Raw genomic sequence first — 24,824 nt, 5'->3', positions numbered from 1 at the left:
TTTTGTGCCGCAAACAACTGGTTTTTGAAGCGCATGTTTATAGAAATACCAGCGTTAAATTGTCATTCTGATTATCCTGAATGACCTTGAGCTCGAGACTGATCATGACTGAAGAAACGTCACGATATCCCGCCGTATGGATCTATAGGATCAGATCCCGCAGGAAGGGTGATTTAGTTTGATTTCAGTGTACTGTGAATGTTTTAACAGCACATGTGTTGCGTGTCCAGCTGCCAGAGGAGGAAGAGAGAGACTCCCACCTACAGAGAGAGAGAGAGAGGGATTACATCCATCACGGTTGCCATGGCGACGCAGAGTTGGCTCCCTCTTCCAGAATAGTTCTCTCCTCTCATCCCGTTTTCATGCTGTACTCAAACACTTCCATCTGACACCCACCTCTCTGCCTTTCCTTTTCCTCTCTTTCATAATCCCTCTCTCTCGCGCTATATCGGTCGCTTTAAGTCGTTTTTTAGCCCGCTCGGCCGTGGTCGTCATGGTAACAGGCTGGGGGTGTGCGAGCGAACGAGCGAGAGAGAGAGAGTGGGCGTCACGGAAGTGACATCTCTTGGGCTGTAACCCATCTTCCTCCCTCCCTCTCTCTCTCTCTCTCTCTCGCTGTGGGGGCGATCGGGACACAAAAGCAAGTGTCAAAATGAGTTTTAAATTTGTCTGTGTGTGTAAGTGTGTGTGTGTGTGTGTGTGTGTGTGTGTGAGTGTGTGTGTGTGTGTGTGTGTGTGTTTCCATATATGGCGTATCGAGCGCTACTGTGCCGCACATTTATGATCACATCCTCTCAGTCCGATATGTGCTTTCCATAAATAGTGCACTTGAAGTGTTCGAGTCATGTGACCCATGTTGGCCTAGAGGTCGTGACCTCTCTGCTTTTAAAATCATGCGTCATCATTTTGACGTCTTCTGTTGAATTTATTAACTTGTGAAATGTGATAAAAACAGCATTATTCTTACTGATAATCAGCTATAAACTAATCAACATTTGAACCCAAACTAGTTATTCCCTAAATCTGCGACCCTGTTACCCATTCTGGAGTTTATTAGAAATACTATTTTTTAATTGATACATTTAATTTTTTTTTTTTTTTTTTTTTTTTTTTTGTAAAATGTTTGTGTATATCTATATAATGTTACACAAACCAGACACTCTTTAGACATTAATGTAGCTTATAGTATTGCAAAAATAACAAATTTTAAATAATTATTAATAATTATAATAATAATAATGTTACACAAACCAGAATTTTATATTGTATTTAGAAACAAATTTTGCTTACAGTGTTAATTTAAAATAATTGTAATTAAATAATGAAATAACGTAATAATTATTAATAAAATATTGTGAAATAAAACAACACATATTATTTCGTCTGACCTGCTGCGTTTGATGGCCAACGTTGTCTGAGGGTGATACTTTGCGACAAAAAAAATTATTTTAGGTCCTATTTTGTGACGTATTCATGAAAAGTAGCCTGTATCTGATAAATCTGACAGTAATTGGCCGTTTTATGATGTTTATTTTGAATATATATTGTGTAAAATAAATGTTCAGGTCTGATTCAGGTGTATCATGTGCACTAATGTTATGCTTGTGTGTGTGTGTGTGTGTGTGTGTTCAGATGGAAGGTGTGTGTCTCCATGTTCTCGGCCTCACACCCCTCTGAATGGCCACGCACACGACTCCCCCGGCTGGAGCCGCCAGCTCCGCGTCAGAGATGGAGACCAGTTCTACCTGCTGGATCAAGAGGAGGTGAACACACTCACACACACACACACACACACACACACACACACACACACACGTTTACTTAGCTATCTAAATGGGGACTCTCCATAGGTGTAATGGTTTTTATACTGTACAAACTGTACATTCTCTCCCCCTACTCTACCCCTAAACCTACCCATCACAGGAAACTGCACATTTTTACATTTTTAAAAAACCTTTAATTACTTTATTTTAAACCAGTTTTACAGGACGTCCCTAAAGGGAGGTTTTTGGAGATTTTGTCAGGTTTTGATCACTTCTGGGTACAAAATTGTCCCCTAAATATAGTTAAGTAGGTACACACACACACACACACACACACACACACACACTCACAGCTGTGAACACTAGAGGGAGCTGCAGGCCTTCGATGACACTTTGACTCTCTTGCATCATCAGCATCAGTGTTGAAGAAGCTGCTTTCAAACTCTAGAGCACCTACAAACTAATCATATAAATATATCATTCTTATTTAGAAGCATTAAAATGAATTGTCTAATACTAATCATATATATACAGTTGAGCTCAAAAGTTTACATACCTCTTGCAGAATATGCAAAAATGCTAATCATTTTATAATCTTTATTGTCAACCGTGAAATTTGTCTTTGACCGCATCAGTAGTACCATATACAAACACGTCACACACATATCAACAAGAAAAGAAACAAACAAAAAACCCACCATTCCAGATACTAGATCTCATCGTCTTTCGATTAAGGAGTCCAATTGCAGTAGGTACAAAGGATCTTTTATAGATATTTGTCTTTGCTCTAGGCATTTAAAATCATCTCCCTGAGGGCAATGGAACAAACTGATCAAACAAAGGATGAGTAGGATCTTTTAAAATACTCTCTGCTTTCCTAACGCAGTGTGAAGTGTGCACCTCATCCAGACTATTCTGTGGTCTACCGATAGTTTTACTAGCTGTTTTGGTGACCCTTCCCAAATTATTTTTCTGCTTACAATTCAGGTGCCCATACCAATAAGCCACATTATAGGGCAGCACACTCTCAACCAGTGATTTGTAAGCAATCTCCAATATATTCTGGTTCACTACAAACCTACTCATTCTTCGTATTAAAAACAAGCGTTGCATGCATTTTTTAGAAATATAATTAATATTATCTCCAAAACTCAGTTTACTATCTATCTGTGTGCCAAGATATTTCAAATGATCAACAATCTCAGCTGGGTGACTGTCTGTCATTATGGCCACAACCGTAACTTCTTGCCTAGTGCGACTGATTACTAATTCCTTAGTTTTCTTTGTATTTAATATCAATGCACCAACTCAGGTGTTCCTCAACATATCTCCTGTATTCGACCAAATCATTTATGTTATCTTTTTGAAGAAGTATGAATCATAAAATCATTTATATACAATGAAAATAATACAGGTGATAAAACACTTCTTTGAGGGGCCCCCATATTAACAATACATTCATCTGACATCTGACCATTATACCACAGCAACAGAAAGTCTTTAATCCATTAACACCCACAGTTATCAGCCGTCCTAACCTACCTCATTGTGTTAAAGGCTGCAGTTACAAAATAAGAAGGATCATGAAAATTGCATGTTATTTTTCATCTAGTACTGTCCTGAATAAGTTTTTTCACATAACAGATGTTTATATGAAGTCCACAAGACAAAATAATAGCTGCATTTCTAAAAATGACCCAGTTCAAAAGTTTACATACCCTTGACTCTCAATCCTGTGTGTGGTTACCTGGATGATCCATGTGACGGTTAAAATGATTAACATTTTTGCATATTCTGCAAGGGGTGTGTAAACTTTTGAGCTCAACTGTATATACGATCTTCTGTTGCTAGCTCATGATCTACTGTTTGTGTATATAATGAACTTATAGTCATATTATTTGATAGATTTGAATGTGTTAAAGGGTTAGTTCACTCAAAAATTAAAATTCTGTTATTACTCACCCTCATGTCGTTCCACACCCGTAAGACCTTCATTCATCTTCAGAACGCAAATGAAGATCTTTTTGATGAAATCTGAGCGATTCAGTCTACACAACTACCACTTTGATGCTTCAAAAAGTTTATAAAAAGATCGTAAAACTAATCCATATGAATTGTTTCTGAAGAGACTCAATCGCTTTATATCATAAACAGATTAAATTTAGGCTTTTATTAACATTAATCAAATCACATCAGTTGAGGTAAACAGAAGCTCAAGCATGAGAACCAATGAGGTTCAATCTCGTGTTACGCAGCACGTTTGAGCTTCAGCAAGAACCAATGAGGTTCATTCTCGTGTTACGCGGCACGTTTGAGCTTCAGCGAGAACCAATGAGGTTCAATCTCGTGTTACGCAGCACGTTTGAGCTTCTTCAAGAACCAATGAGGTTCAATCTTGTGTTACGCAGCACGTTTGAGCTTCAGCAAGAACCAATGAGGTTCAATCTCGTGTTACGCGGCGCGTTTGAGCTTCAGCGAGAACCAATGAGGTTCATTCTCGTGTTACGCAGCACGTTTGAGCTTCTTCAAGAACCAATGAGGTTCAATCTTGTGTTACGCAGCACGTTTGAGCTTCAGCAAGAACCAATGAGGTTCAATCTCGTGTTACGCAGCACGTTTGAGCTTCTTCAAGAACCAATGAGGTTCAATCTTGTGTTACGCAGCACGTTTGAGCTTCAGCAAGAACCAATGAGGTTCAATCTCGTGTTACGCGGCGCGTTTGAGCTTCAGCGAGAACCAATGAGGTTCATTCTCGTGTTACGCGGCACATTTGAGCTTCTTCAAGAACCAATGAGGTTCAATCTCGTGTTACGCAGCACGTTTGAGCTTCAGCAAGAACCAATGAGGTTCAATCTCGTGTTACGCAGCACGTTTGAGCTTCTTCAAGAACCAATGAGGTTCATTCTCGTGTTACGCAGCATGTTTGAGCTTCAGCAAGAACCAATGAGGTTCAATCTTGTGTTACGCAGCACGTTTGAGCTTCCTCAAGAACCAATGAGGTTCAATCTTGTGTTACGCAGCACGTTTGAGCTTCAGCAAGAACCAATGAGGTTCATTCTCGTGTTACGCAGCATCAATGAGGTTCAATCTTGTGTTACGCAGCACGTTTGAGCTTCTTCAAGAACCAATGAGGTTCATTCTCGTGTTACGCAGCACGTTTGAGCTTCAGCAAGAACCAATGAGGTTCATTCTCGTGTTACGCAGCACGTTTGAGCTTCATCAAGAACCAATGAGGTTCATTCTCGTGTTACGCAGCATCAATGAGGTTCAATCTTGTGTTACGCAGCACGTTTGAGCTTCTTCAAGAACCAATGAGGTTCATTCTCGTGTTACGCAGCACGTTTGAGCTTCAGCAAGAACCAATGAGGTTCATTCTCGTGTTACGCAGCACGTTTGAGCTTCAGCGAGAACCAATGAGGTTCATTCTCGTTACGCAGCACGTTTGAGCTTCATCAAGAACCAATGACGTTCATTCTCGTGTTACGCAGCACGTTTGAGCTTCAGCAAGAACCAATGAGGTTCATTCTCGTGTTACGCAGCACGTTTGAGCAAGAACCAATGAGGTTCATTCTCGTGTTACACAGCACCAATGAGGTTCAATCTCGTGTTACGCAGCACGTTTGAGCTTCAGCAAGAGCCAATGAGGTTCAATCTTGTGTTACGCAGCACGTTTGAGCTTCTTCAAGAACCAATGAGGTTCAATTTCGTGTTACGCAGCATGTTTGAGCTTCAGCAAGAACCAATGAGGTTCAATCTTGTGTTACGCAGCACGTTTGAGCTTCCTCAAGAACCAATGAGGTTCAATCTTGTGTTACGCAGCACGTTTGAGCTTCAGCAAGAACCAATGAGGTTCATTCTCGTGTTACGCAGCACGTTTGAGCTTCAGCAAGAACCAATGAGGTTCAATCTCGTGTTATGCAGCACGTTTGAGCTTCAGCAAGAACCAATGAGGTTCATTCTCGTGTTACGCAGCACGTTTGAGCGTCCTCAAGAACCAATGAGGTTCAATCTCGTGTTACGCAGCACGTTTGAGCTTCCTCAAGAACCAATGAGGTTCAATCTTGTGTTACGCAGCATGTTTGAGCTTCAGCAAGAACCAATGAGGTTCAATCTCGTGTTACGCAGCATGTTTGAGCTTCAGCAAGAACCAATGAGGTTCAATCTTGTGTTACGCAGCACGTTTGAGCTTCTTCAAGAACCAATGAGGTTCAATCTCGTGTTACGCAGCACATTTGAGCTTCTTCAAGAACCAATGAGGTTCATTCTCATGTTACGCAGCATGTTTGAGCTTCAGCAAGAACCAATGAGGTTCAATCTTGTGTTACGCAGCACATTTGAGCTTCTTCAAGAACCAATGAGGTTCAATCTCGTGTTACGCAGCATGTTTGAGCTTCAGCAAGAACCAATGAGGTTCATTCTCGTGTTACGCAGCACATTTGAGCTTCAGCAAGAACCAATGAGGTTCAATCTCGTGTTACGCAGCACATTTGAGCTTCTTCAAGAACCAATGAGGTTCAATCTCGTGTTACGCAGCATGTTTGAGCTTCTTCAAGAACCAATGAGGTTCAATCTCGTGTTACGCAGCATGTTTGAGCTTCTTCAAGAACCAATGAGGTTCAATCTCGTGTTACGCAGCACATTTGAGCTTCTTCAAGAACCAATGAGGTTCAATCTCGTGTTACGCAGCACATTTGAGCTTCTTCAAGAACCAATGAGGTTCAATCTCGTGTTACGCAGCACATTTGAGCTTCTTCAAGAACCAATGAGGTTCAATCTCGTGTTACGCAGCACATTTGAGCTTCTTCAAGAACCAATGAGGTTCAATCTCGTGTTACGCAGCACGTTTGAGCTTCTTCAAGAACCAATGAGGTTCAATCTCGTGTTACGCAGCATGTTTGAGCTTCTTCAAGAACCAATGAGGTTCAATCTCGTGTTACGCAGCACGTTTGAGCTTCTTCAAGAACCAATGAGGTTCATTCTCGTGTTACGCAGCACGTTTGAGCTTCTTCAAGAACCAATGAGGTTCAATCTCGTGTTACGCAGCACATTTGAGCTTCTTCAAGAACCAATGAGGTTCAATCTCGTGTTACGCAGCACGTTTGAGCTTCCTCAAGAACCAATGAGGTTCATTCTCGTGTTACGCAGCACGTTTGAGCTTCTTCAAGAACCAATGAGGTTCATTCTCGTGTTACGCAGCACGTTTGAGCTTCAGCAAGAACCAATGAGGTTCAATCTCGTGTTACGCAGCACGTTTGAGCTTCCTCAAGAACCAATGAGGTTCATTCTCGTGTTACGCAGCACGTTTGAGCTTCAGCAAGAACCAATGAGGTTCAATCTTGTGTTACGCAGCACGTTTGAGCTTCCTCAAGAACCAATGAGGTTCATTCTCGTGTTACGCAGCACGTTTGAGCTTCTTCAAGAACCAATGAGGTTCATTCTCGTGTTACGCAGCACGTTTGAGCTTCAGCAAGAACCAATGAGGTTCAATCTCGTGTTACGCAGCACGTTTGAGCTTCCTCAAGAACCAATGAGGTTCATTCTCGTGTTACGCAGCACGTTTGAGCTTCAGCAAGAACCAATGAGGTTCAATCTTGTGTCACGCAGCATGTTTGAGCTTCAGCAAGAGCCAATGAGGTTCAATCTCGTGTTACGCAGCACGTTTGAGCTTCAGCAAGAGCCAATGAGGTTCAATCTCGTGTTACGCAGCACGTTTGAGCTTCTTCAAGAACCAATGAGGTTCATTCTCGTGTTACGCAGCACGTTTGAGCTTCAGCAAGAGCCAATGAGGTTCAATCTCGTGTTACGCAGCACGTTTGAGCTTCTTCAAGAACCAATGAGGTTCAATCTCGTGTTACGTAGCACGTTTGAGCTTCTTCAAGAACCAATGAGGTTCATTCTCGTGTTACGCAGCACGTTTGAGCTTCAGCAAGAACCAATGAGGTTCAATCTTGTGTTATGCAGCACGTTTGAGCTTCCTCAAGAACCAATGAGGTTCAATCTTGTGTTACGCAGCACGTTTGAGCTTCAGCAAGAACCAATGAGGTTCATTCTCGTGTTACGCAGCACGTTTGAGCTTCAGCAAGAACCAATGAGGTTCATTCTCGTGTTACGCAGCACGTTTGAGCTTCAGCAAGAGCCAATGAGGTTCAATCTCGTGTTACGCAGCACGTTTGAGCTTCTTCAAGAACCAATGAGGTTCAATCTCGTGTTACGTAGCACGTTTGAGCTTCTTCAAGAACCAATGAGGTTCATTCTCGTGTTACGCAGCACGTTTGAGCTTCAGCAAGAACCAATGAGGTTCAATCTTGTGTTATGCAGCACGTTTGAGCTTCCTCAAGAACCAATGAGGTTCAATCTTGTGTTACGCAGCACGTTTGAGCTTCAGCAAGAACCAATGAGGTTCATTCTCGTGTTAGATGGCAACTTCTTGATTATGTAATCCTATTGTAGTATTTTTCACAAATGAAGAAATATGTAATATGTCTGGTACTGTCACGTATAGTCCATTTTAGTTCCGTTTTTACCTTGATTCCACTCCCGGTATCGTCTAAGTTAATGTGGTTATGTTGCGTTCTTTTCCTGAGTGTTCAGTTTTTGTTGCTGTACTCCTTCGTGTGCATCATTACAGCCATTCCCTGACAGGTACAAATTTTATATATGTATATGTGTGTATATTTGAATGCTTGGTGATGAATATATACAACACACAGTCAAATCTAGCAAATATCATTATTTACTCAACCAGTAGATCAGTAGGTCATGGGTTCGATTCCCGGGCATGAACTTGGATAAAAGCATCTGCTATATGTGTAAAACTAAACGTAAATCTGCAATTTTTCCTGTCTAATTCTGTCACTAGTAAGACTTAATTTTACTTAATGAAAAAACACTGTTAAGTGATGAACTGGTGGATGTTTTTTTTTAAATGGTTCATTGAAATGCAGGATCTGAATAAATCGATTCTTCAGAAAAGGGTGTATTTGATCATCACTACTGAAATAAAATGCAGTTAAACTAGTATTGATGTAGTAAGCAATAATCAAAATGAAAGAACACTGATCACATTATTATTATTATTACTGTCAATATTATAGATTGATGAGATGTGATGTATGATAAATGTGTGTGTGTGTGTGTGTGTGTGTGTGTGTGTTGTCAGGTTCATCCATTGCTGATGAATGATCACCGTCCCGTCTCTCACCGACACAAACTGCTGCGCAGGACCGTCAGCGTACCTGCAGATAGCAGACCGCATCCTGAGTCAGGTACACACACACACACACACACACACACTTTACAGTATTAAATCTTTACAGTTATAGTTAATGTTTCACATAATATTTTTCAATAAATAGCATGCCTTTATCAATATAATTATAGCTCTTGATGTTCCCTTAATCTAGTATGCATTGCAAATGTCTGTGAATTTAATATTCCATTAATTTTAAAGGATTCGTAAACATTTGCACGTCTTCGTATATTAAAGGATTTACATTAGATGCTGTCAGTATGTTGATGTTGTTGCACGTTTCAGTGTGGATCCAAATGTACAGAAATATACATGTGCACTTTATGTGTGAATACAAGCCTGTTCATCCACAGCAGGAGTTCTTGGTGCCTCATTTACATATTCATCATTACACTATATTTATACTCATACCTAAACACACATATTTACACATAAACATATAGAAAAACTCTCTCCCACACACACACTGTCTTACTGTATATTATTATGAATGCTGCCTGTAATTAACACTGATACATGTGATTGTATTTCAGGAGCTGAATTACACACACACACACACACACACACACAGAGCTATTCTGCTGGTAACCATGACAATAATTACAGATCGCTGTAGCTGTGTGTTAACCGATGGCTCGGGGGAGCAAAAGCACTTTGGCCGACCATCTTTCACTCTCTCTCTTTATTTTTCCTTTTGCTTTATACTCGTTCTTATTTAATATGGAGGACGGCCATCCACAGATTGAAGGCTTGTGTTGTCATGGAAACTGTAAGTCGTTGTGCCACCAGCCAGCTCCCCCACGGTGAGCCGGTTGGTTTGCTCCGTGTTGTGTTGTGTATCGCGGCTGTGGACTGAACCATCCTGAGCGCAGCGCTCCGAGTGGGTGTGTGACCCGCGTTCAGCTCTCTAGTGTGAGTGTGTTATACACAATATTGATGGTCCTTTTCTGTTTCACTGATTTAAAAAAAAATACATACAGAAAAATTATTCTGTCAAATTCGATTTTCCTTTTCATTACTGATTTAAAGGAGCGTTATTTTGTGAAGCACTTACAGAATGGATCTGACAGCATGGATCATTTCACGTTTTCTTTAGGAGTAACGATTTCTTGGCGACTTTAACTTTGTTAGTCACTGAATGTGCAAGAACAGCTGTTGAAGTGAATCTAATGCAGTCAGTAACATCACTAATACATCTGAGTTTATTTTACCTCAACAATTAAAAAAGGCCAGTCGATCTCGTCCAGAGCGGGAATCGAACCCGGGTCGGTCTGTATGAAGAGCGTGCCACTCCCACCGCTCTTCCTCACAGATGGTTAATACGTACTAAGAACTTGTCAGTTGTTTAATATTAGTTAATCTGACATGTCCTTGAGCTTATTTTACCTGCTTAATTAATAAAGATCAATTGATCACGTCCGGCGCGGGAATCGAACCCGGGTCGTTCTGTATGAAGAGCGCCTGACAGACCCAAAGAACCTGTCAGTTGTTGAAGTTTTAATTGTTTAACGTTTAGTTAATCAAGGTTGTGTGTTAATGACGTTCAAATTTAAACAGTGCTCTACCGTTATTAGAGGTGTGTGTGTGTGTGTGTGTGTGTGCGCGCGCATGTGTAGGGGTAGTAGCAGATCTCTGCTTCAGTCTGTCAGACACGCGCTGTAGGGCTGCATGATTTCTTCTGCCAGTGTGAGATGAAGATGAAGATGAGGAGGATGATGCGCGCGCGGTCCGCCCACGCAGGATCATTCCTGACTCGCGCGCTCCGCGTCTAACCGTCGCGCTGAATACATCACATTTATTTTCGATGAAGACGATGCTGCGGGAGTAACGGGATGAAGATCGCGAGTGATCGCGCGCACATTAACACCATCGGCGACATGACGAACCCGCCGCGCGCGCTTCTGTCGCATTCGCCGCGGAGCGAACGATGAGCGCCGGCGGGATTCTGCGCGTTACCCTGGAAACGGCGGAGACTCGAGCGAGCGCAGGCCGAGCAGAGTGCAGCGACAGCCGGACTGAAGACAGAGGAACAGCCGCTGCAGGACGCGGAGCTCCACTGGAGTCTGGAGTGGGTGGACTAATTGCGCGCGGGTTATGCATGAAATATTGATGATGTTCAGACGGAACGAATTGCCTTTTCAATAAGCCAATGATGAAGATGATGAAGAGCACTGCACATGTCCACAGAAGCTGCAAACTTCACTGCATCACTGGCTCCTGTGAGGACCCTTCATGTGTGACAGAATTGGACAGTGATTGTCCAGAACTGATCTGAGGACAGTGAGAATGACAGATGACGGAGGGACAGTTTGACTGAACATATTCAATGCGAGTTACTGGACTGGACAGACAGACAGAGAGACAGACGCGCTGAGGCCTGACGCCTCCTGTCTCTCTTCTTCGGTAAGTCACTGCAGGGACCTTCAAACTGTACTGACCAATAATCAGAAGTAGAAATGACGGTGTGATGTTTTCTGTCAGGGTGTAAGTTCATAATGAATGTTATATATGAGCTGTCTCACCTCAGGTGATCTGGGCTGTGAACATTCATGCAGTGTGTGTTCACTGTAGTGTACTATTTCTGCAGTGTGCACTGTATAGTGTGCATCCTGTTTCACACATACTATTTTATAAAAATAGTCAGTACACTAGAAAGATTTAGATGATATGCATACTGCATACTACGTTTGCTATTCTTCGATTCCCAGCTTGCGGATCGCTGCCGAAAACAGTTTTACGACGGCCCACACAGAATCTGCACACTTTTTTGTCGTCCCCTACAACAGGTTCACATTCATCCAAGGTCAAAAACACTTTAATTTCCTCATAATATCCACTGCAGCATCAGCTCTTTTCTCTCAGTGTCTGAAACGCTTCGTTCAAAGATTCGGTCTCTCTAAACCCCGCCTTTCTGAGAGCTGCTCTGCTCTGATTGGTCAGCCGTCCCAGTCTGCTGTGATTGGTCGGAAACCAAACTCTCATTATCATATCTGAATTTGGCGTCGGTTTTACCGTATCAATCTCATCAAAGTGGATTTGCTTTGGCAGCAGAAAACAGCGTCTTCTCGATGAACAACACGAACCAAACTCTTCCAGTCTCAGATACAACTACAGTGATTGAGGGCGGAGCAAAGAGACGCTGCTCAGCCAATAAAGAGCATTATGCAAATTAGTGACATTGTTATGTAGGTATGTAACAGGAAATGAGACTGGGATTACTGACGACTCATTGTGGCAGTTTAAAATCGCTTTTGACCTTTATTTGTTGAGCACTTTCATCTTTGCAGACCGTTTACGTTCACAAACAACTCTATTACACAAAAACTCACTGGCATGATTGTGATTGGTTGCCAGGTCGCTGCTATGCTGTTGCTAGGGTGTTCTGGTCAGTCTGGACTGTAAATGTTCTGGTCATCTGTTTTCAGTTGCAGCAGGGGAAATGTTGCATCTGATCTCGACTCAGAAACACACATGATCTGAGGAATCGTTGCAGGATCGGATCATAAGCCAGAGGTCGTAGGTCAGAGGTTGTGCGTTGACATGCATCTAACCTGAGCATTTGTGCGTCGCCAAGCTGTTTTTCATTCGTTCTTTGTAAGCGCCAGCCTCCTGTGGGGGATTGTGGGATTGACAGTTGAGAACATCAGAAAGTTGAGAAATGCTGAACTTCATGCAAACAAGATGAGAAAGAAATGCAGAGCGGAAATCAATGGCTTTAAAAGGGAATTTAGTGTTTAAATCACATCATTTTCAGTGCTATATTTAATTCATATCTCTGGTGTTTCTGTAGCTGTAGATCTCAGTGACTGCAGCTGCTCGTCTCATTGATTCGGTGTGTTTTACAGGCTTCGCCTGCCTATGATATCTGAGCTGAGCTGATGGATCAGTCGCTATTAAACTCAGAGTCCCAAGACAGTTAGTGCATTTAGTGCGGGTGCACCGTACATCAGTGAGCCATCAGTTTTTATTTATTTGATCAGATCAGTCTAATGAAGCAGGCAATATCAGATTTCATTTTTCTCAGTATTATCTTAGCCTTTTTATGCAAGGGTTCTATAATTCAGGGAATTAAATTTAATGCAGAGCATATAATGCATTAAATTGAATTCTTATAATGCAAAAATATAATACAAAGGATTCAATTTAGTGCAAATATAGCATGTTAAATTGAATTCTTATAGTGCAAAAATATATAATATATCATGCAAATATATGATGCAAAGAATTCAAGTATACCGCATTAAACTGAATGATGCATTAAACTTCTTATAGTGCAAAAATATCTAATATACCGTATAATGCAAAGAATTAAATTTACTGCAAAAAATACAATGCATTAAATTGAATTCTTATAGTGCAAAAAATCTAAAGCAAAAAATATAAAATATACTGTATAATGCAAAGAATTGAATTTACTCAAAATATTTAATGCATTAAATTGAATTCTTATTGTGCAAAAATATAAATATATATAATGCAAAAAAAAGTGCTGCATGCTGTGGTAGTTTATAAAAGGTTTCTGCAGGTGTTTGTTCAGTCAGCGTATGAGAGTATAAACCAGCATCTGATCATTTCACAGCCGCTAGCGTCGCTGGCACACACGTACAGTAAAGCCAGATGTGAAGTACAGGTAATGAATCCATTTTGATCCAAAATTTCTATATTTAGGTTTAGGTTGATTCTGCAGAGGAGGATGTGATGTGATCTCCTCCAGCAGAGATCCACACAGATGTCTGATATATTATTCATATATGATCTTTACTGGCTGTAGATCAGCTGTCAGCTTAAAGGAACAGTTCATCACATTCTGTCCTCATTTTCCACCATCATGTCTAATAAGGACAAACAGCAGCACAACAACAGTTCAAATAACTCATTCCCAGTCTTCTAAAGCCATGTGATGCTTTGTGTGAAATGTAAGTGACTATTTACTCTCACCAAATCAAATATGAAAAGTCATTCGTTCTCTAGAGTCTCGCAAACAAACATCATGATGCTGAACATTCATATTTCATATGAGGAAAGATTGTCATTAAGTATAACCACCTATATTTTGCCAAGGTCGTGGGTTTGATATCCAGGGAACTCATGATAATATGTTATACACCATATATAGACTTAAGTCACTTTAGATAAAAGCATCTGACAAATACATAAATGTCAAGCAAAGCATCATCATATGATTTCAGACTTCAGAATTTCAATTAAAACTATTGGAAACACTTTACTTGAAACCTTTGTCTAATGCAGTGTAAAGGTATTCATTAATGCATTATATCTCTTCATGAATAATCATAGTTAACATGCATTACAGTACATAATAAAAATGCATTACAATATTTGCATATTCCTTGTTATATTTGATATGACATTGATTGTTTATCATGTGTTTTAATTCATTATACTTTCTAAAGGTGTAACATTGAATAAATGCGTGCTATAATGCATTATAAATACAAAGTTCAGACATGAAACTCTAGATGGCGCAGGCTGATAGGTCCTTAACTCAGTCTGCTTGTAATCACATCATTCTCTATTGGGCACAGCTGATTGGTTCCTGCTATATCAGCAGCCAATGAGCTCGCTGCTCAAACTTCAAATACTTGCTGTAGCAGTTGCAGCATGCTTTCAGAAACCTTTCACCTTCCCCAGCTCCACCTGTATAGATCTGCTATGGGTAATTAATGTAAGCAATATTGTACAGCAGCAGCATGTCTTATTTGCTCACAGCAGCGTGTTGTGAATGTATTGGCAGTAGCAAATCCTGTACTTGCTCTGCAGCAGCAGCAATAATCAGCAATAACAGCAGCAGCAGCAATAATCAAACGCAGCAGCAATAATCAACAGCAGCAGCAGCAATAACCGCAGCAACAGTAACCAACAGCGGCAGCAATAATCAAACAACAGCAGCAGCAATAATCAAACGCAGCAGCAACAACCGCAGCAACAATAACTGCAGCAGCAATAATCAACAGCAGCAATAGCAGCAGCAGCAACAATAATAAACAGCAGTAGCAGCAAAAACAGCAGCAGCAATAATCAAATGCAGCGGCAATAATCAACAGCAGCAGCTATTCCGCCAAGACCAAACATACTCGTATCTATTACCTGCCTAAAACTCCTTCCGAGAGTTGTCAAGACAGAACTGTGGTAACAATTATTCATACAAATGCATGCATTACAAGGCATAATTAATGTGTTATTTACTGGTTTCAAGTAAAGTGTACCAAAGTATTTTTATGATGCCCATCAAAAATGATTAACTTGCGTTCCATGCAAACTTTTATTTTTATATTTTCAGTTTTCATTTTGGTTTAATTTTTAGTCATTTTGCTTTTCTTTTTTTCTTTTTCTTATTGTTTTATATTACTATTTACTTTTTTATTTCCATTTTCCAATTAATTTTATTGCTTCAACTTTGCCAAGGCAATGCTGTTTACATTTTCATCTAATATGTTTATTTGATTTCAGCTTTGTTTCAATTAACAAGAATGTTTTTAACAGTATTGGTTTTGGGTAACGATAATAACCCTGCATGGGAACAGTATTTGGACCATCATGAGGGTGAGTAAATAATGACAGAGTTCGTTACTGCTTTTAATGGAGCTGGTTGTTGATGATGTTTGTGAATTGAACACATGGACTGAGGCTAATGTTCTGTGAGCGTGAGGGATGTTTTCTCTGCACGGAGATGCTGCTGCTCAAACCCGCCCACACAGAGACCCTTCCTCAAGCATCAGATCTGTGTGTGTGTGTGTGTGTGTGATACATGTATCAGCGACGCTCTCAGCGCTTCCCACCCACACACACACACACACACACTTCAGCCTGACATTGCATTAACATCTAGAATGGCGTTCGGTGTGTGTGGGTGTGTTTGTGTGTGTGTTTCGTGCGCGACCCGATTGCACTCGGGCGAATTGAAAGTGTAATTTACAATCTGTGATTTTATGACTAATTAAAGTCTTTCTGCCATTGTATCCGTAAAGCTGCCGTGTGCGGTTGTGTGTGCTTTACGTGTGCTGAGCTCCGTGTGTCTTTTTTGCTTAAACTGAGGCAGTTTCCATGACGACCAAACAAAGACCTCGGATTCAGAACAAAACTTCAAGAAACAGAAGGACTAAGAGAGTGTGAGCGGAAACTTTACAGTTTATTAGTGCTGATTACTAAGTCCAGCATCACTACTACTAAATCTCCAACTCTAAGTATTTCTATTACCAAGTGATCAGATGCAGCATTTTCACCAGAAAAATCCCACAGATGCACCGGTGTAGCAACTGCTTAGCAACACCCTGGCAACGACCCTGAACTCCCTAGCAACAAGAAGTCACTCACAGGTTAATCTCAAGAGAACAAGTCAAGAATTTCAGTCCAAATTAATCTCATCTGGGCTCATAATGGCACATTTTTTATTAGAATAAGCTCATAATAATATGTTATTTAAATTAAAGTATTTATGCTTCCTGTTGTACCACCTGTAGTGAATGTAATAAGAATTACAAAACAAGCTTGCGTTAAAGTCATGAGAAATTTAGGGAGGAACATTTTTGATAATAAAACCAAAACACAGGAGAATACAAATAATCATGAACACACTCTACATAAAGACAACACGGAACAAAGAACAGACAGAACTCAGAGTTTAAATGCACAGAGGTAAACGAGGAAACTGAACAACAGGTGAAGTAAATTAGTGACTGGCACACACTAGGAAACTAGGTCAACATACAAATGGCAGCGAACAGGAACAAAACAAACCCAAAACACAATGAAACTAAACATAACTGTTACGCATCAACCCCCCAGGAAGGCGCATCTTCGCACCGTAGCAATAGTCCAATGGAGGAGGCAGAGTATGGTCTCTGGAGGAGGACATAGAGCAGGGAAAGGGCAGGAAACAGAAGAAGGACCCAGAGTACAGCCAGGACAATGGCCCAGCGTGGAGTCAAGGGAGGGAACAGCCATGGTGGAGACTTGGCTGATGAAACCAGGGGGACGACAGATAGAGCCAGTGGAGGTGGAGACCCAGGTGGAGCTGAAGAGCCGACGAGCCCACACAACATTGATGGCTCTGGAGGCAGAGCAGGAGAGAAGACAGCCGAAGGGCTGAAGGCCGAGTGATGTCTGACCAAGGTGGAGCCGGCAGGACGACGGAGCCCAGTGGAGCCATAAGGATGAAGGTCCCAGGTGGAGCCGAGGGAAGAAGGAGCCATGGTGGAGCCGACAGGTCATAGAGCCAAGATGGAGCGATAGACTCGACGGCTGGTGGAGGAGCCCGGGGATCCTTTTGACTAGGCGGAGCTGGTTACCAGAAGACCCAAGGAGCATCCATGCAGCATAGTGGAGTAAACCAGGGAGGAGCTGAGGGGAACCAGCAGAGGCGGGGCTGACGGACTGGCTGGCTTTGGAAGAGGAATTGGGAAAGGGAGGCTTTTTGGGATCTCTGGAGACACAGGAGACTTGGAGCTGGGCAGGAATAGCAGGGACGGGAGAATCAGGGAACATCAGGCTTGCTCGAAATGCATTGGCGCTGTGCAGACCGATCAGCGTATGACATCAAAGTACAGCAAGAGCATTTGGAGAGCATACGACTCCTTATGCTTTTGAATTGCTCTCGCGGTACTTTGATGGTACTTTGTCATGCTCACTGTGGGGCTCGGGCTCCAGGGCAATGGTTGGCTCAGTCCTCATATCTGACTCAGGCTCTGCCTTAAGCTCAGTACAGGGTCGGGGAGGTGGCTTGCTGGGCTCTGGGTCTGGAGTGGGACTGGTGATGTCCTTCTTAGCTGGGCAGATGGTGAACGCAGACCCGCAGTTCACCAGCACCCACTCCACAAACTCAGTAAATGTCCCCTGAGGAACATTACTGGGCAAGCGTGCCTTTGTGTGCTTGTTCAAGCTGGTTAGATAAAACGCACACAGGGAGTGATCCGGGAAATTAGTGAGGCACACGATTTGTAAAAAGCCTTTAGTGTGGTCCTCGAGGGTTTGCTGATCTTGCTGTAAACAAAGCAGTTGGATGGCTGGCAAGTCCATTTTTTTCTTCTGTTCTGTCAGGTTTCTGGTGTGTTCTAGTCAAAGCACATGAGGAAGCACTGATTTAAAGTCTTTAATAAGAAAACCGAAACACAGGAGATCACAGGAGAATAGAAATTAGCATGAACACACTCTACATAAAGACGATACGGAACAAAGAACAGACAGAACTAAATACACAGGGGTAAGTGAGGAAACTAAATGAACAACAGGTGAACTAAATCAGTGACTAACTGACACACACTAGCCCTGCATCCCAATGTGCACACTATCTGCCCTATATAGTATTGAAAATTACTAATGTCACATACTATTTAGGATATATAGTATGCACAAATTGAGACGCAGGCTAGGAAACTAAGTCAGCATACAAATGGCAGAGAACAGGAAAAAAACACAATGAAACTAACTTTAACACTATTATTGTAAAAAAAAATAACTTATTAAAAGTTATTAATAAATTATTAAGAAATATTAATTGATTATTATACTTAATTAAATTATTAATTAATAAATAATTCATAGTAAATAGTTAAAATGTTTTATGAATTTAATTGATTAAACATGCTTTTGATTTTTCATTAAACCCTTTAAACAGAATTAAAACAAATATCACAGGGCCCTAAAAATGTAATTCTAGCAAATTGTTGTTAAATTGTACAAGTTTTATGATTTAAATTGGCTAAACATGCTTTTTAATTACTAAAATTTAATTTAGCCATTAATACGGAATACCAGAAAAATTAAAATTGAATTTTTTTTGACAAGGGCTTCTGCGAGCGTTGATTCATTGAGATCTTTAGAAGACTGTGATCATCTGCTGTGATGTTTTAACTGATCTCTGTGTTTTTCTGTGATTTGGTGTTTGTGTTGTATTTTTAGTGTCATTGTGTAATTGATGCAGGCTGGAATGAGATCAGACGCAGATGATTAACGCTCGTGTTTATAGATCACACAGCGGAGCACGACTGATATTCCCAAAACTATTCCTGCCCAAATCTCATAATCCTGTAAGAGCCCCGTCAGCCGTCAGAACCCAACCCGGAGAGGAAGAAGAGGCACGTCATATACTCGTAACGGATTATTAAAGGCTGTCAGGCTGCTGTCCTGATTCAGCACCAAACATCTGATCAAAGTCAACGGGTGGAAGGAAGGGTGACGTTAAACACGATCGCAATAATAACTCGATTTCTATGTGTTCTGCAAAAAATGTTGTTTGACTCACTGCCATGATGCTGGAGTGGTTGTCAGGGTGTTGCTATGCAGTTGCTAGGGTGTTCTGGGTGGTTGCCATGTGGTTTCTTACTGGATCAAGTCTAAAGTGTTACCTATGTTTCAAATCTTTTAATAGTACAAATGTTGATGACTAATCAAAGTTTCACACTTTTTAAAAATGTAATTTATTTGAATACATTTGAATGCTCATTCAATCAGTGATAAATTATTTGTGATTAATGGGTAATCATTGATTGTGAACTGCTCTGAGATGTACGTGCAGTGCTCGCAATTATTCAATTAAATCATTGTATTTTGAAGCCATGTCGTGATTCCTGTTTTCCGGCTCGAATTTAAGACCTCTTGAAAATGATTGTTTCCTATGAACATGTCTCCTAAACACTCCCGCTTTGAGAGTTCAAATCAACTGAGAAACGACACATTCAGAACTGTTTATAGACCTTAAGAGAGCAACGCTGAGAAGACTGATGTCAGGTGAAGTGGTGTGACATTACAGCTAAACACTGAACAGCATCTGAGTGAGAAAAAACTATCGTATATTTTTAAGGAATAGAAGTCTTTTAAACTCTCCTGGACACAGAAACTCTCCTGGATACAGCTTAAAGATGTTATTCTGAGGGGAGTTATTAGTCTCCGAGCTCATATTGTAAATAAATATTTAAAACCCATTAAATGGGTAATAAGAGGCAAACAGATGAAACAGCTTGAGAGTAGAAGGTGTTCGTTCTTATAAACGACTCGATGTGTGTTCGGATTCACGGACACTACAGTGGACGTATGAGGTCGGAGCTTACAGTTTCAACAGTAACATACAAATGTGCTGCTAAATAAGATCTTTCTTTATTGGACTCATCAGAAACATTATCATTACAACATAAAGATTCTCATAAAGCTGCTCTAAAGGCCATGAGGATGATCATATTTTCTAATGGATTCAAAACATTTCATAAAAATGTCTAATACAAAACAAGTGTCTTAAAGTACTGTCAGTTAACTAACTAGGAAAGTATGGTGAGATCTATTAGTTAAATCTGTAGTGTTTTGCCTTAAGAGACAGCACAGGGTGGGTGGAGACTATATGAGTGGGCGGAGACTGTGTGAATGGTTGGGATTATATGTGTGGATGAAGACTATACTAGTGGGCGGAGACTATGTGAATAGGTGGGATTATATATGTGGGTGGAGACTATAAGAGTGGGTGGAGACTGTGAAGGGTCGGATTAAATGTGGGTGGAGACTATATAAATGGGCGGAGACTATGTGAATGGGTGGGTTAGGTGGGATTATATATGTGGGTGGAGACTATAAGAGGGTGGAGACTGTAAAGGGTCGGATTAAATGTGTGGGTGGAGACTATACTAGTGGGCGGAGACTATGTGAATAGGTGGGATTATATATGTGGGTGGAGACTATAAGAGTGGGTGGAGACTGTGAAGGGTCGGATTATATGTGTGGGTGGAGACTATACTAGTGGGCGGAGACTTTAAAGGGTCAGATTAAATGTGGGTGGAGACTATACTAGTGGGCGGAGACTGTTTGAATAATCAGGATTATGTGTTGGTGGAGACTGAATATGTGGGTTTATATATGTGGGTGGAGACTGTGAATGGGTGGGATTATATGTGTGGGTGGAGACTATACTAGTGGGCGGAGACTATGTGAATAGGTGGGATTATATATGTGGGTGGAGACTATAAGAGTGGGTGGAGACTGTGAAGGGTCGGATTAAATGTGTGGGTGGAGACTATACTAGTGGGCGGAGACTTTAAAGGGTCGGATTAAATGTGGGTGGAGACTATACTAGTGGGCGGAGACTGAATAATCAGGATTATGTGTTGGTGGAGACTGAATATGTGGGTTTATATATGTGGGTGGAGACTGTGAATGGGTGGGATTATATATGTGGGTGGAGACTGAATGATCAGGATTATGTGTTGGTGGAGACTATAAGAGTGGGCGGAGACTGTGTGAAAGGCTGGGATTATATGTGTGGGTGGAGCCTGTGAATGTGTGGGTTTATATGTGTGGTGGAAACTATGAATGGACGGAGACTGAATGGTTTGGATTATATGTGTGGGTGGAGACTATGTGAATGGGTGGGTTTATATATGTGGGTGGAGACTGTGAATGGTTGGGATTATATGTGTGGGTGGAGACTATATCAGTGGGCGGAGACTGTGTGAATGGGCGGAGACTAACTGATTGGGTGAATGCAGCTCAGTGGGTGAAGATCAATGTCCAGTTCTCCGTATCTACACCATTCTGATTGGTCACATGTCTTTATGGCTCTCTTGATCTGAGTGTCCATGAGCAGAAATGGCAGGTCGGGTTCTTTTAGAGAGTCACGGCGCATCTGAAAAACGTCCTCTGAGACGAGCGTGAATGTCAGTGCATAGAAAACTCCAGGTATTATTGACGTCTAAGTGGAGATTTCGAAAGTAGATGGAGAGCGAAGTAATCAATCCTCGTCTGTGAACCCTCTGGCTTTATTTCTGCTGTGATTATGCTGAGAGCCGCGTGAATATGTGGGACTGAAGAGAGAGAGATGGAGGCTGGGAGTGTATTTATAGCAGCAGGAATGTAAGTTCTGTAAAGGTTCGGTGTCCTGAGGGATGAATCACCACAAAACAAGACAAAACACTGACAACAGCCCAGAGAGACACAGCCGAGTGTGTGTGTGTGTGTGTGAGTTTGTGTGTATTAATTGTCTTAGTCTTGTGTCAAATGTCCTTTAGTTTTTATCATATTCAGTCAACCTATCCAGTTTTTTGATAATGTTCTCAAAACGTTAGCACAAACATCATTCATACATCGTTCATGGAGTGTTTTCAGAAATGTTTTAGTTGGACGTTCATCTAACATTTTTTAAATGTTACTACTTGTTTCAGAACGTTCAGAGAACATTCAAAAGTAACGTTCCCGTAATGTTTGCAACATTATAAAATGGAATGTTTCCTTAACGTTCACATAACCAAGAAAAAAACATTTCAAAAATTGAATGTTTTGAATGTTTAGAGAACATTCAGAAATAACGTTTTCATACTTGCTTTATTTTACTCATCTGCTTCCTGATTTAATAAAGTAAATAGTAAATAACCCTCTCTCTCTCTCTCTCTTTCGTGTGTTTTAGAGCACGCTCGTGCTCGCAGGAAGAGCTTTGCCACGTCGCGGCAGAGAAGCATGGAAACTCCGCCCACTGCCCCTACACAGCCATTCCGACAGCCTGTGAGTACAGACACGCCCCCTCTATCTCTGGAAGTGTTCCGATTGGACAGCTAGTGCACTGCATACTACACCCTTCTTAAACTAGTATGTGAAACAGTATGCAGTATGCCATCACATGACCTCATTGTGCTGCATGTTTAATTGAGTGTGTGTCGTCCATTCATCATCTCGTTCATTTGCATTTTTAATCCAGGTTAGTGTAAGGATTTTCTCTGTTCCTACTAATACTGGAGGATATTCCCAGCGAACAGGGAATGTTCTCTCAAAGTTATGAACAAACGTTCTTCCATTAACGTTAATAGAACATTCGTTCAGAGTTATCTAGTCTTTAATCATCTCTAGCACAAAAATATCATTTATACATCGTTCATTGAACGTTTTTTCCTGAAACCTTTCAGTTATAAAATGGAATGTTGCCTTAATGTTTGCATAACCAAGAAAAAAAGTTTTAGAAATAACGTTTTTATAACTTCATGGGAACGTTAGACATTCTCAAAGCGTTCTTAGACCATATTTCTGTTATCTGGAGTAACAGTGATGAGCGTCTGCTTTCAGGACGCGTCTCAGATGCCATTGTGTTTAGTCTCATTAGGTTGTGTCTGTGAACAGGTAAGTGGAGTGTGTGTGTCACTGTGATTGTGTGTGTGTGTGTGTGTGATTGTGTGTGTGTGTGTGTGTGTGTGTGTGTGTGTGTGTGATTGTGGGTTTACAGACTAGCTGTTGTTTTGGGTCATATTCGTCTCCAGAAGTGAACTGAATCTGACAATACATTCCCGTGGAGACTTCTGGGACCGTCATGTGTGTGTGTGTGTGTGTGAGAGAGAGAGAGAGAGAGAGAGTGTGTATGTGTGTGTTTCTACCTAACCATATTTTGAGGACATCCTCATTTGTAAAAACCATATAAAAATAAAATCAGTTATTTATTTAATATAAAAATACAGCGCTTTTTTTTTTTTTTTGTTAGGGTAAATGTGTGTGTGCACGATTGTGAGTGTGTGTGTCTGTGTAAAAGTGTGTGTGCATGTGTGTGTGTGTGATTGTGAGTGTAATTGTGTGTGTGTGTGTGTGATTGTGAGTGATTGTGAGTTTGTGTGATTGTGTTTGTGTGTGTGTGTGATTGTGTGTGTGAGTCAGTGAGTGAGTGTGCGTGTATGTGTGAGTGATTGTGAGTGTAATTGTGTATGTGTGTGTGTGTGATTGTGAGTGTAATTGTGTGTGTGTGTGATTGTGAGTGTAATTGTGTATGTGTGTGTGTGTGATTGTGAGTGTAATTGTGTGTGTGTGTGTGTGTGTGTGTGTGTTTGTTTGTGTGTGTGTGTGTGTGTGTGTTGATCACGTGTTGTGGTGAATGTTTCTCCGGAGGATTCAGGATTTATTTTCAGGTTGGTGTTTTAGTCGTGTTTTGTGTGGGTTGTTTTTTTTAGTTTGGTCCTTCTAACAAGAAATGTTGCAAAACATGTGCGAATTTCATAACTAAACTAATAATATATCATTTTAAAAAGATAAAAATGATAAAAGGATGTGTTTGATTTCCAGATTATTCAGTAGAAATAAATAATCATCCATTCATCCTCTGTAGGTTCGTAGGGATAATATTAATAATATTTAATAATACAAAGATTTTAGTATCACTTTTAAACATGGACAGATTAAATACATAAGCTTAGTATAAGCACTGTTTGCTCATTGCTTTGATTATGAATAATAATGTCTGTTGACTGACCCGATACATCTCATCTGTTTCATAATCGTTAGAAAGACACGTCGAATTATCTTCAGTTTGAAGAGGTTTTATGAATCTTTGTTTTTGTAAAATCTGTTTAAAACTGAATTAAAATGAAGAGGCCATTTTACTTGTAAATGATAGTAGATATTTTATGAACGGCACGTGTGAGTTTGTTTGTTGATCAGTAACACAACAGCTCAGACAACAAACATATGTTCTAGGGACGTTTGGCTAATGTTCCCATTAAGTTATGAATACGTTATTTCTGAAAGTTCTCAACATTTAGAATCGTGAAAATCAACCAGTTTTTAAATGTTGTAAAAACATTTTAGAAGTAAAACAATAAAAAAAGAATGTTTTGAGAACATTATTAAAGACCAGATAACTTTGAACAAACTTTCCATTAACGTTAGTGGAGACTAATAACTTTAAGAGAACCTTGCGAGAGCGTTTCCTGTTAGACTATCATTTCAAACATGAGACCAGAATAATAATGTTTCAGACTCTCCTCGTCTGGTTTAATTTGAGCTGGTGTCAGCATGATGTCAATGAGGCTTCATGGGAGTGCAGGTCAGTGTCAGGGCGTCTC

General features: G+C 40.7%; 1 protein-coding gene across 8 annotated transcripts in view; it reads left to right on the top strand.

Annotated features, from left to right (window-relative positions):
* Positions 1-24,824, top strand: part of syngap1a (synaptic Ras GTPase activating protein 1a) — a 55,072-nt gene that overhangs the window by 6,580 nt on the left and 23,668 nt on the right. For 5 of the 8 annotated variants that reach the window (XM_051871898.1, XM_051871900.1, XM_051871896.1 and 2 more), the window contains exons 2-4: positions 1,633-1,763; positions 8,923-9,028; positions 22,415-22,509. In XM_051871898.1, the coding sequence (XP_051727858.1) occupies positions 1,633-1,763; positions 8,923-9,028; positions 22,415-22,509 (332 nt within the window). Of the gene's footprint in view, positions 1-621; positions 641-1,632; positions 1,764-8,922; positions 9,029-10,640; positions 11,416-22,414; positions 22,510-22,564; positions 22,594-24,824 lie in introns of those variants that run through there. The other 3 variants (XM_051871904.1, XM_051871902.1, XM_051871903.1) reach the window with 3 other exon arrangements.

This window comes from Ctenopharyngodon idella, chromosome 19, assembly GCF_019924925.1.
Source record: "Ctenopharyngodon idella isolate HZGC_01 chromosome 19, HZGC01, whole genome shotgun sequence".
Taxonomy (NCBI): Eukaryota; Metazoa; Chordata; class Actinopteri; order Cypriniformes; family Xenocyprididae; genus Ctenopharyngodon; species Ctenopharyngodon idella.
Note: the sequence above shows the minus strand (reverse complement) of the source record. Positions and strands in the feature narration are given on the sequence as shown.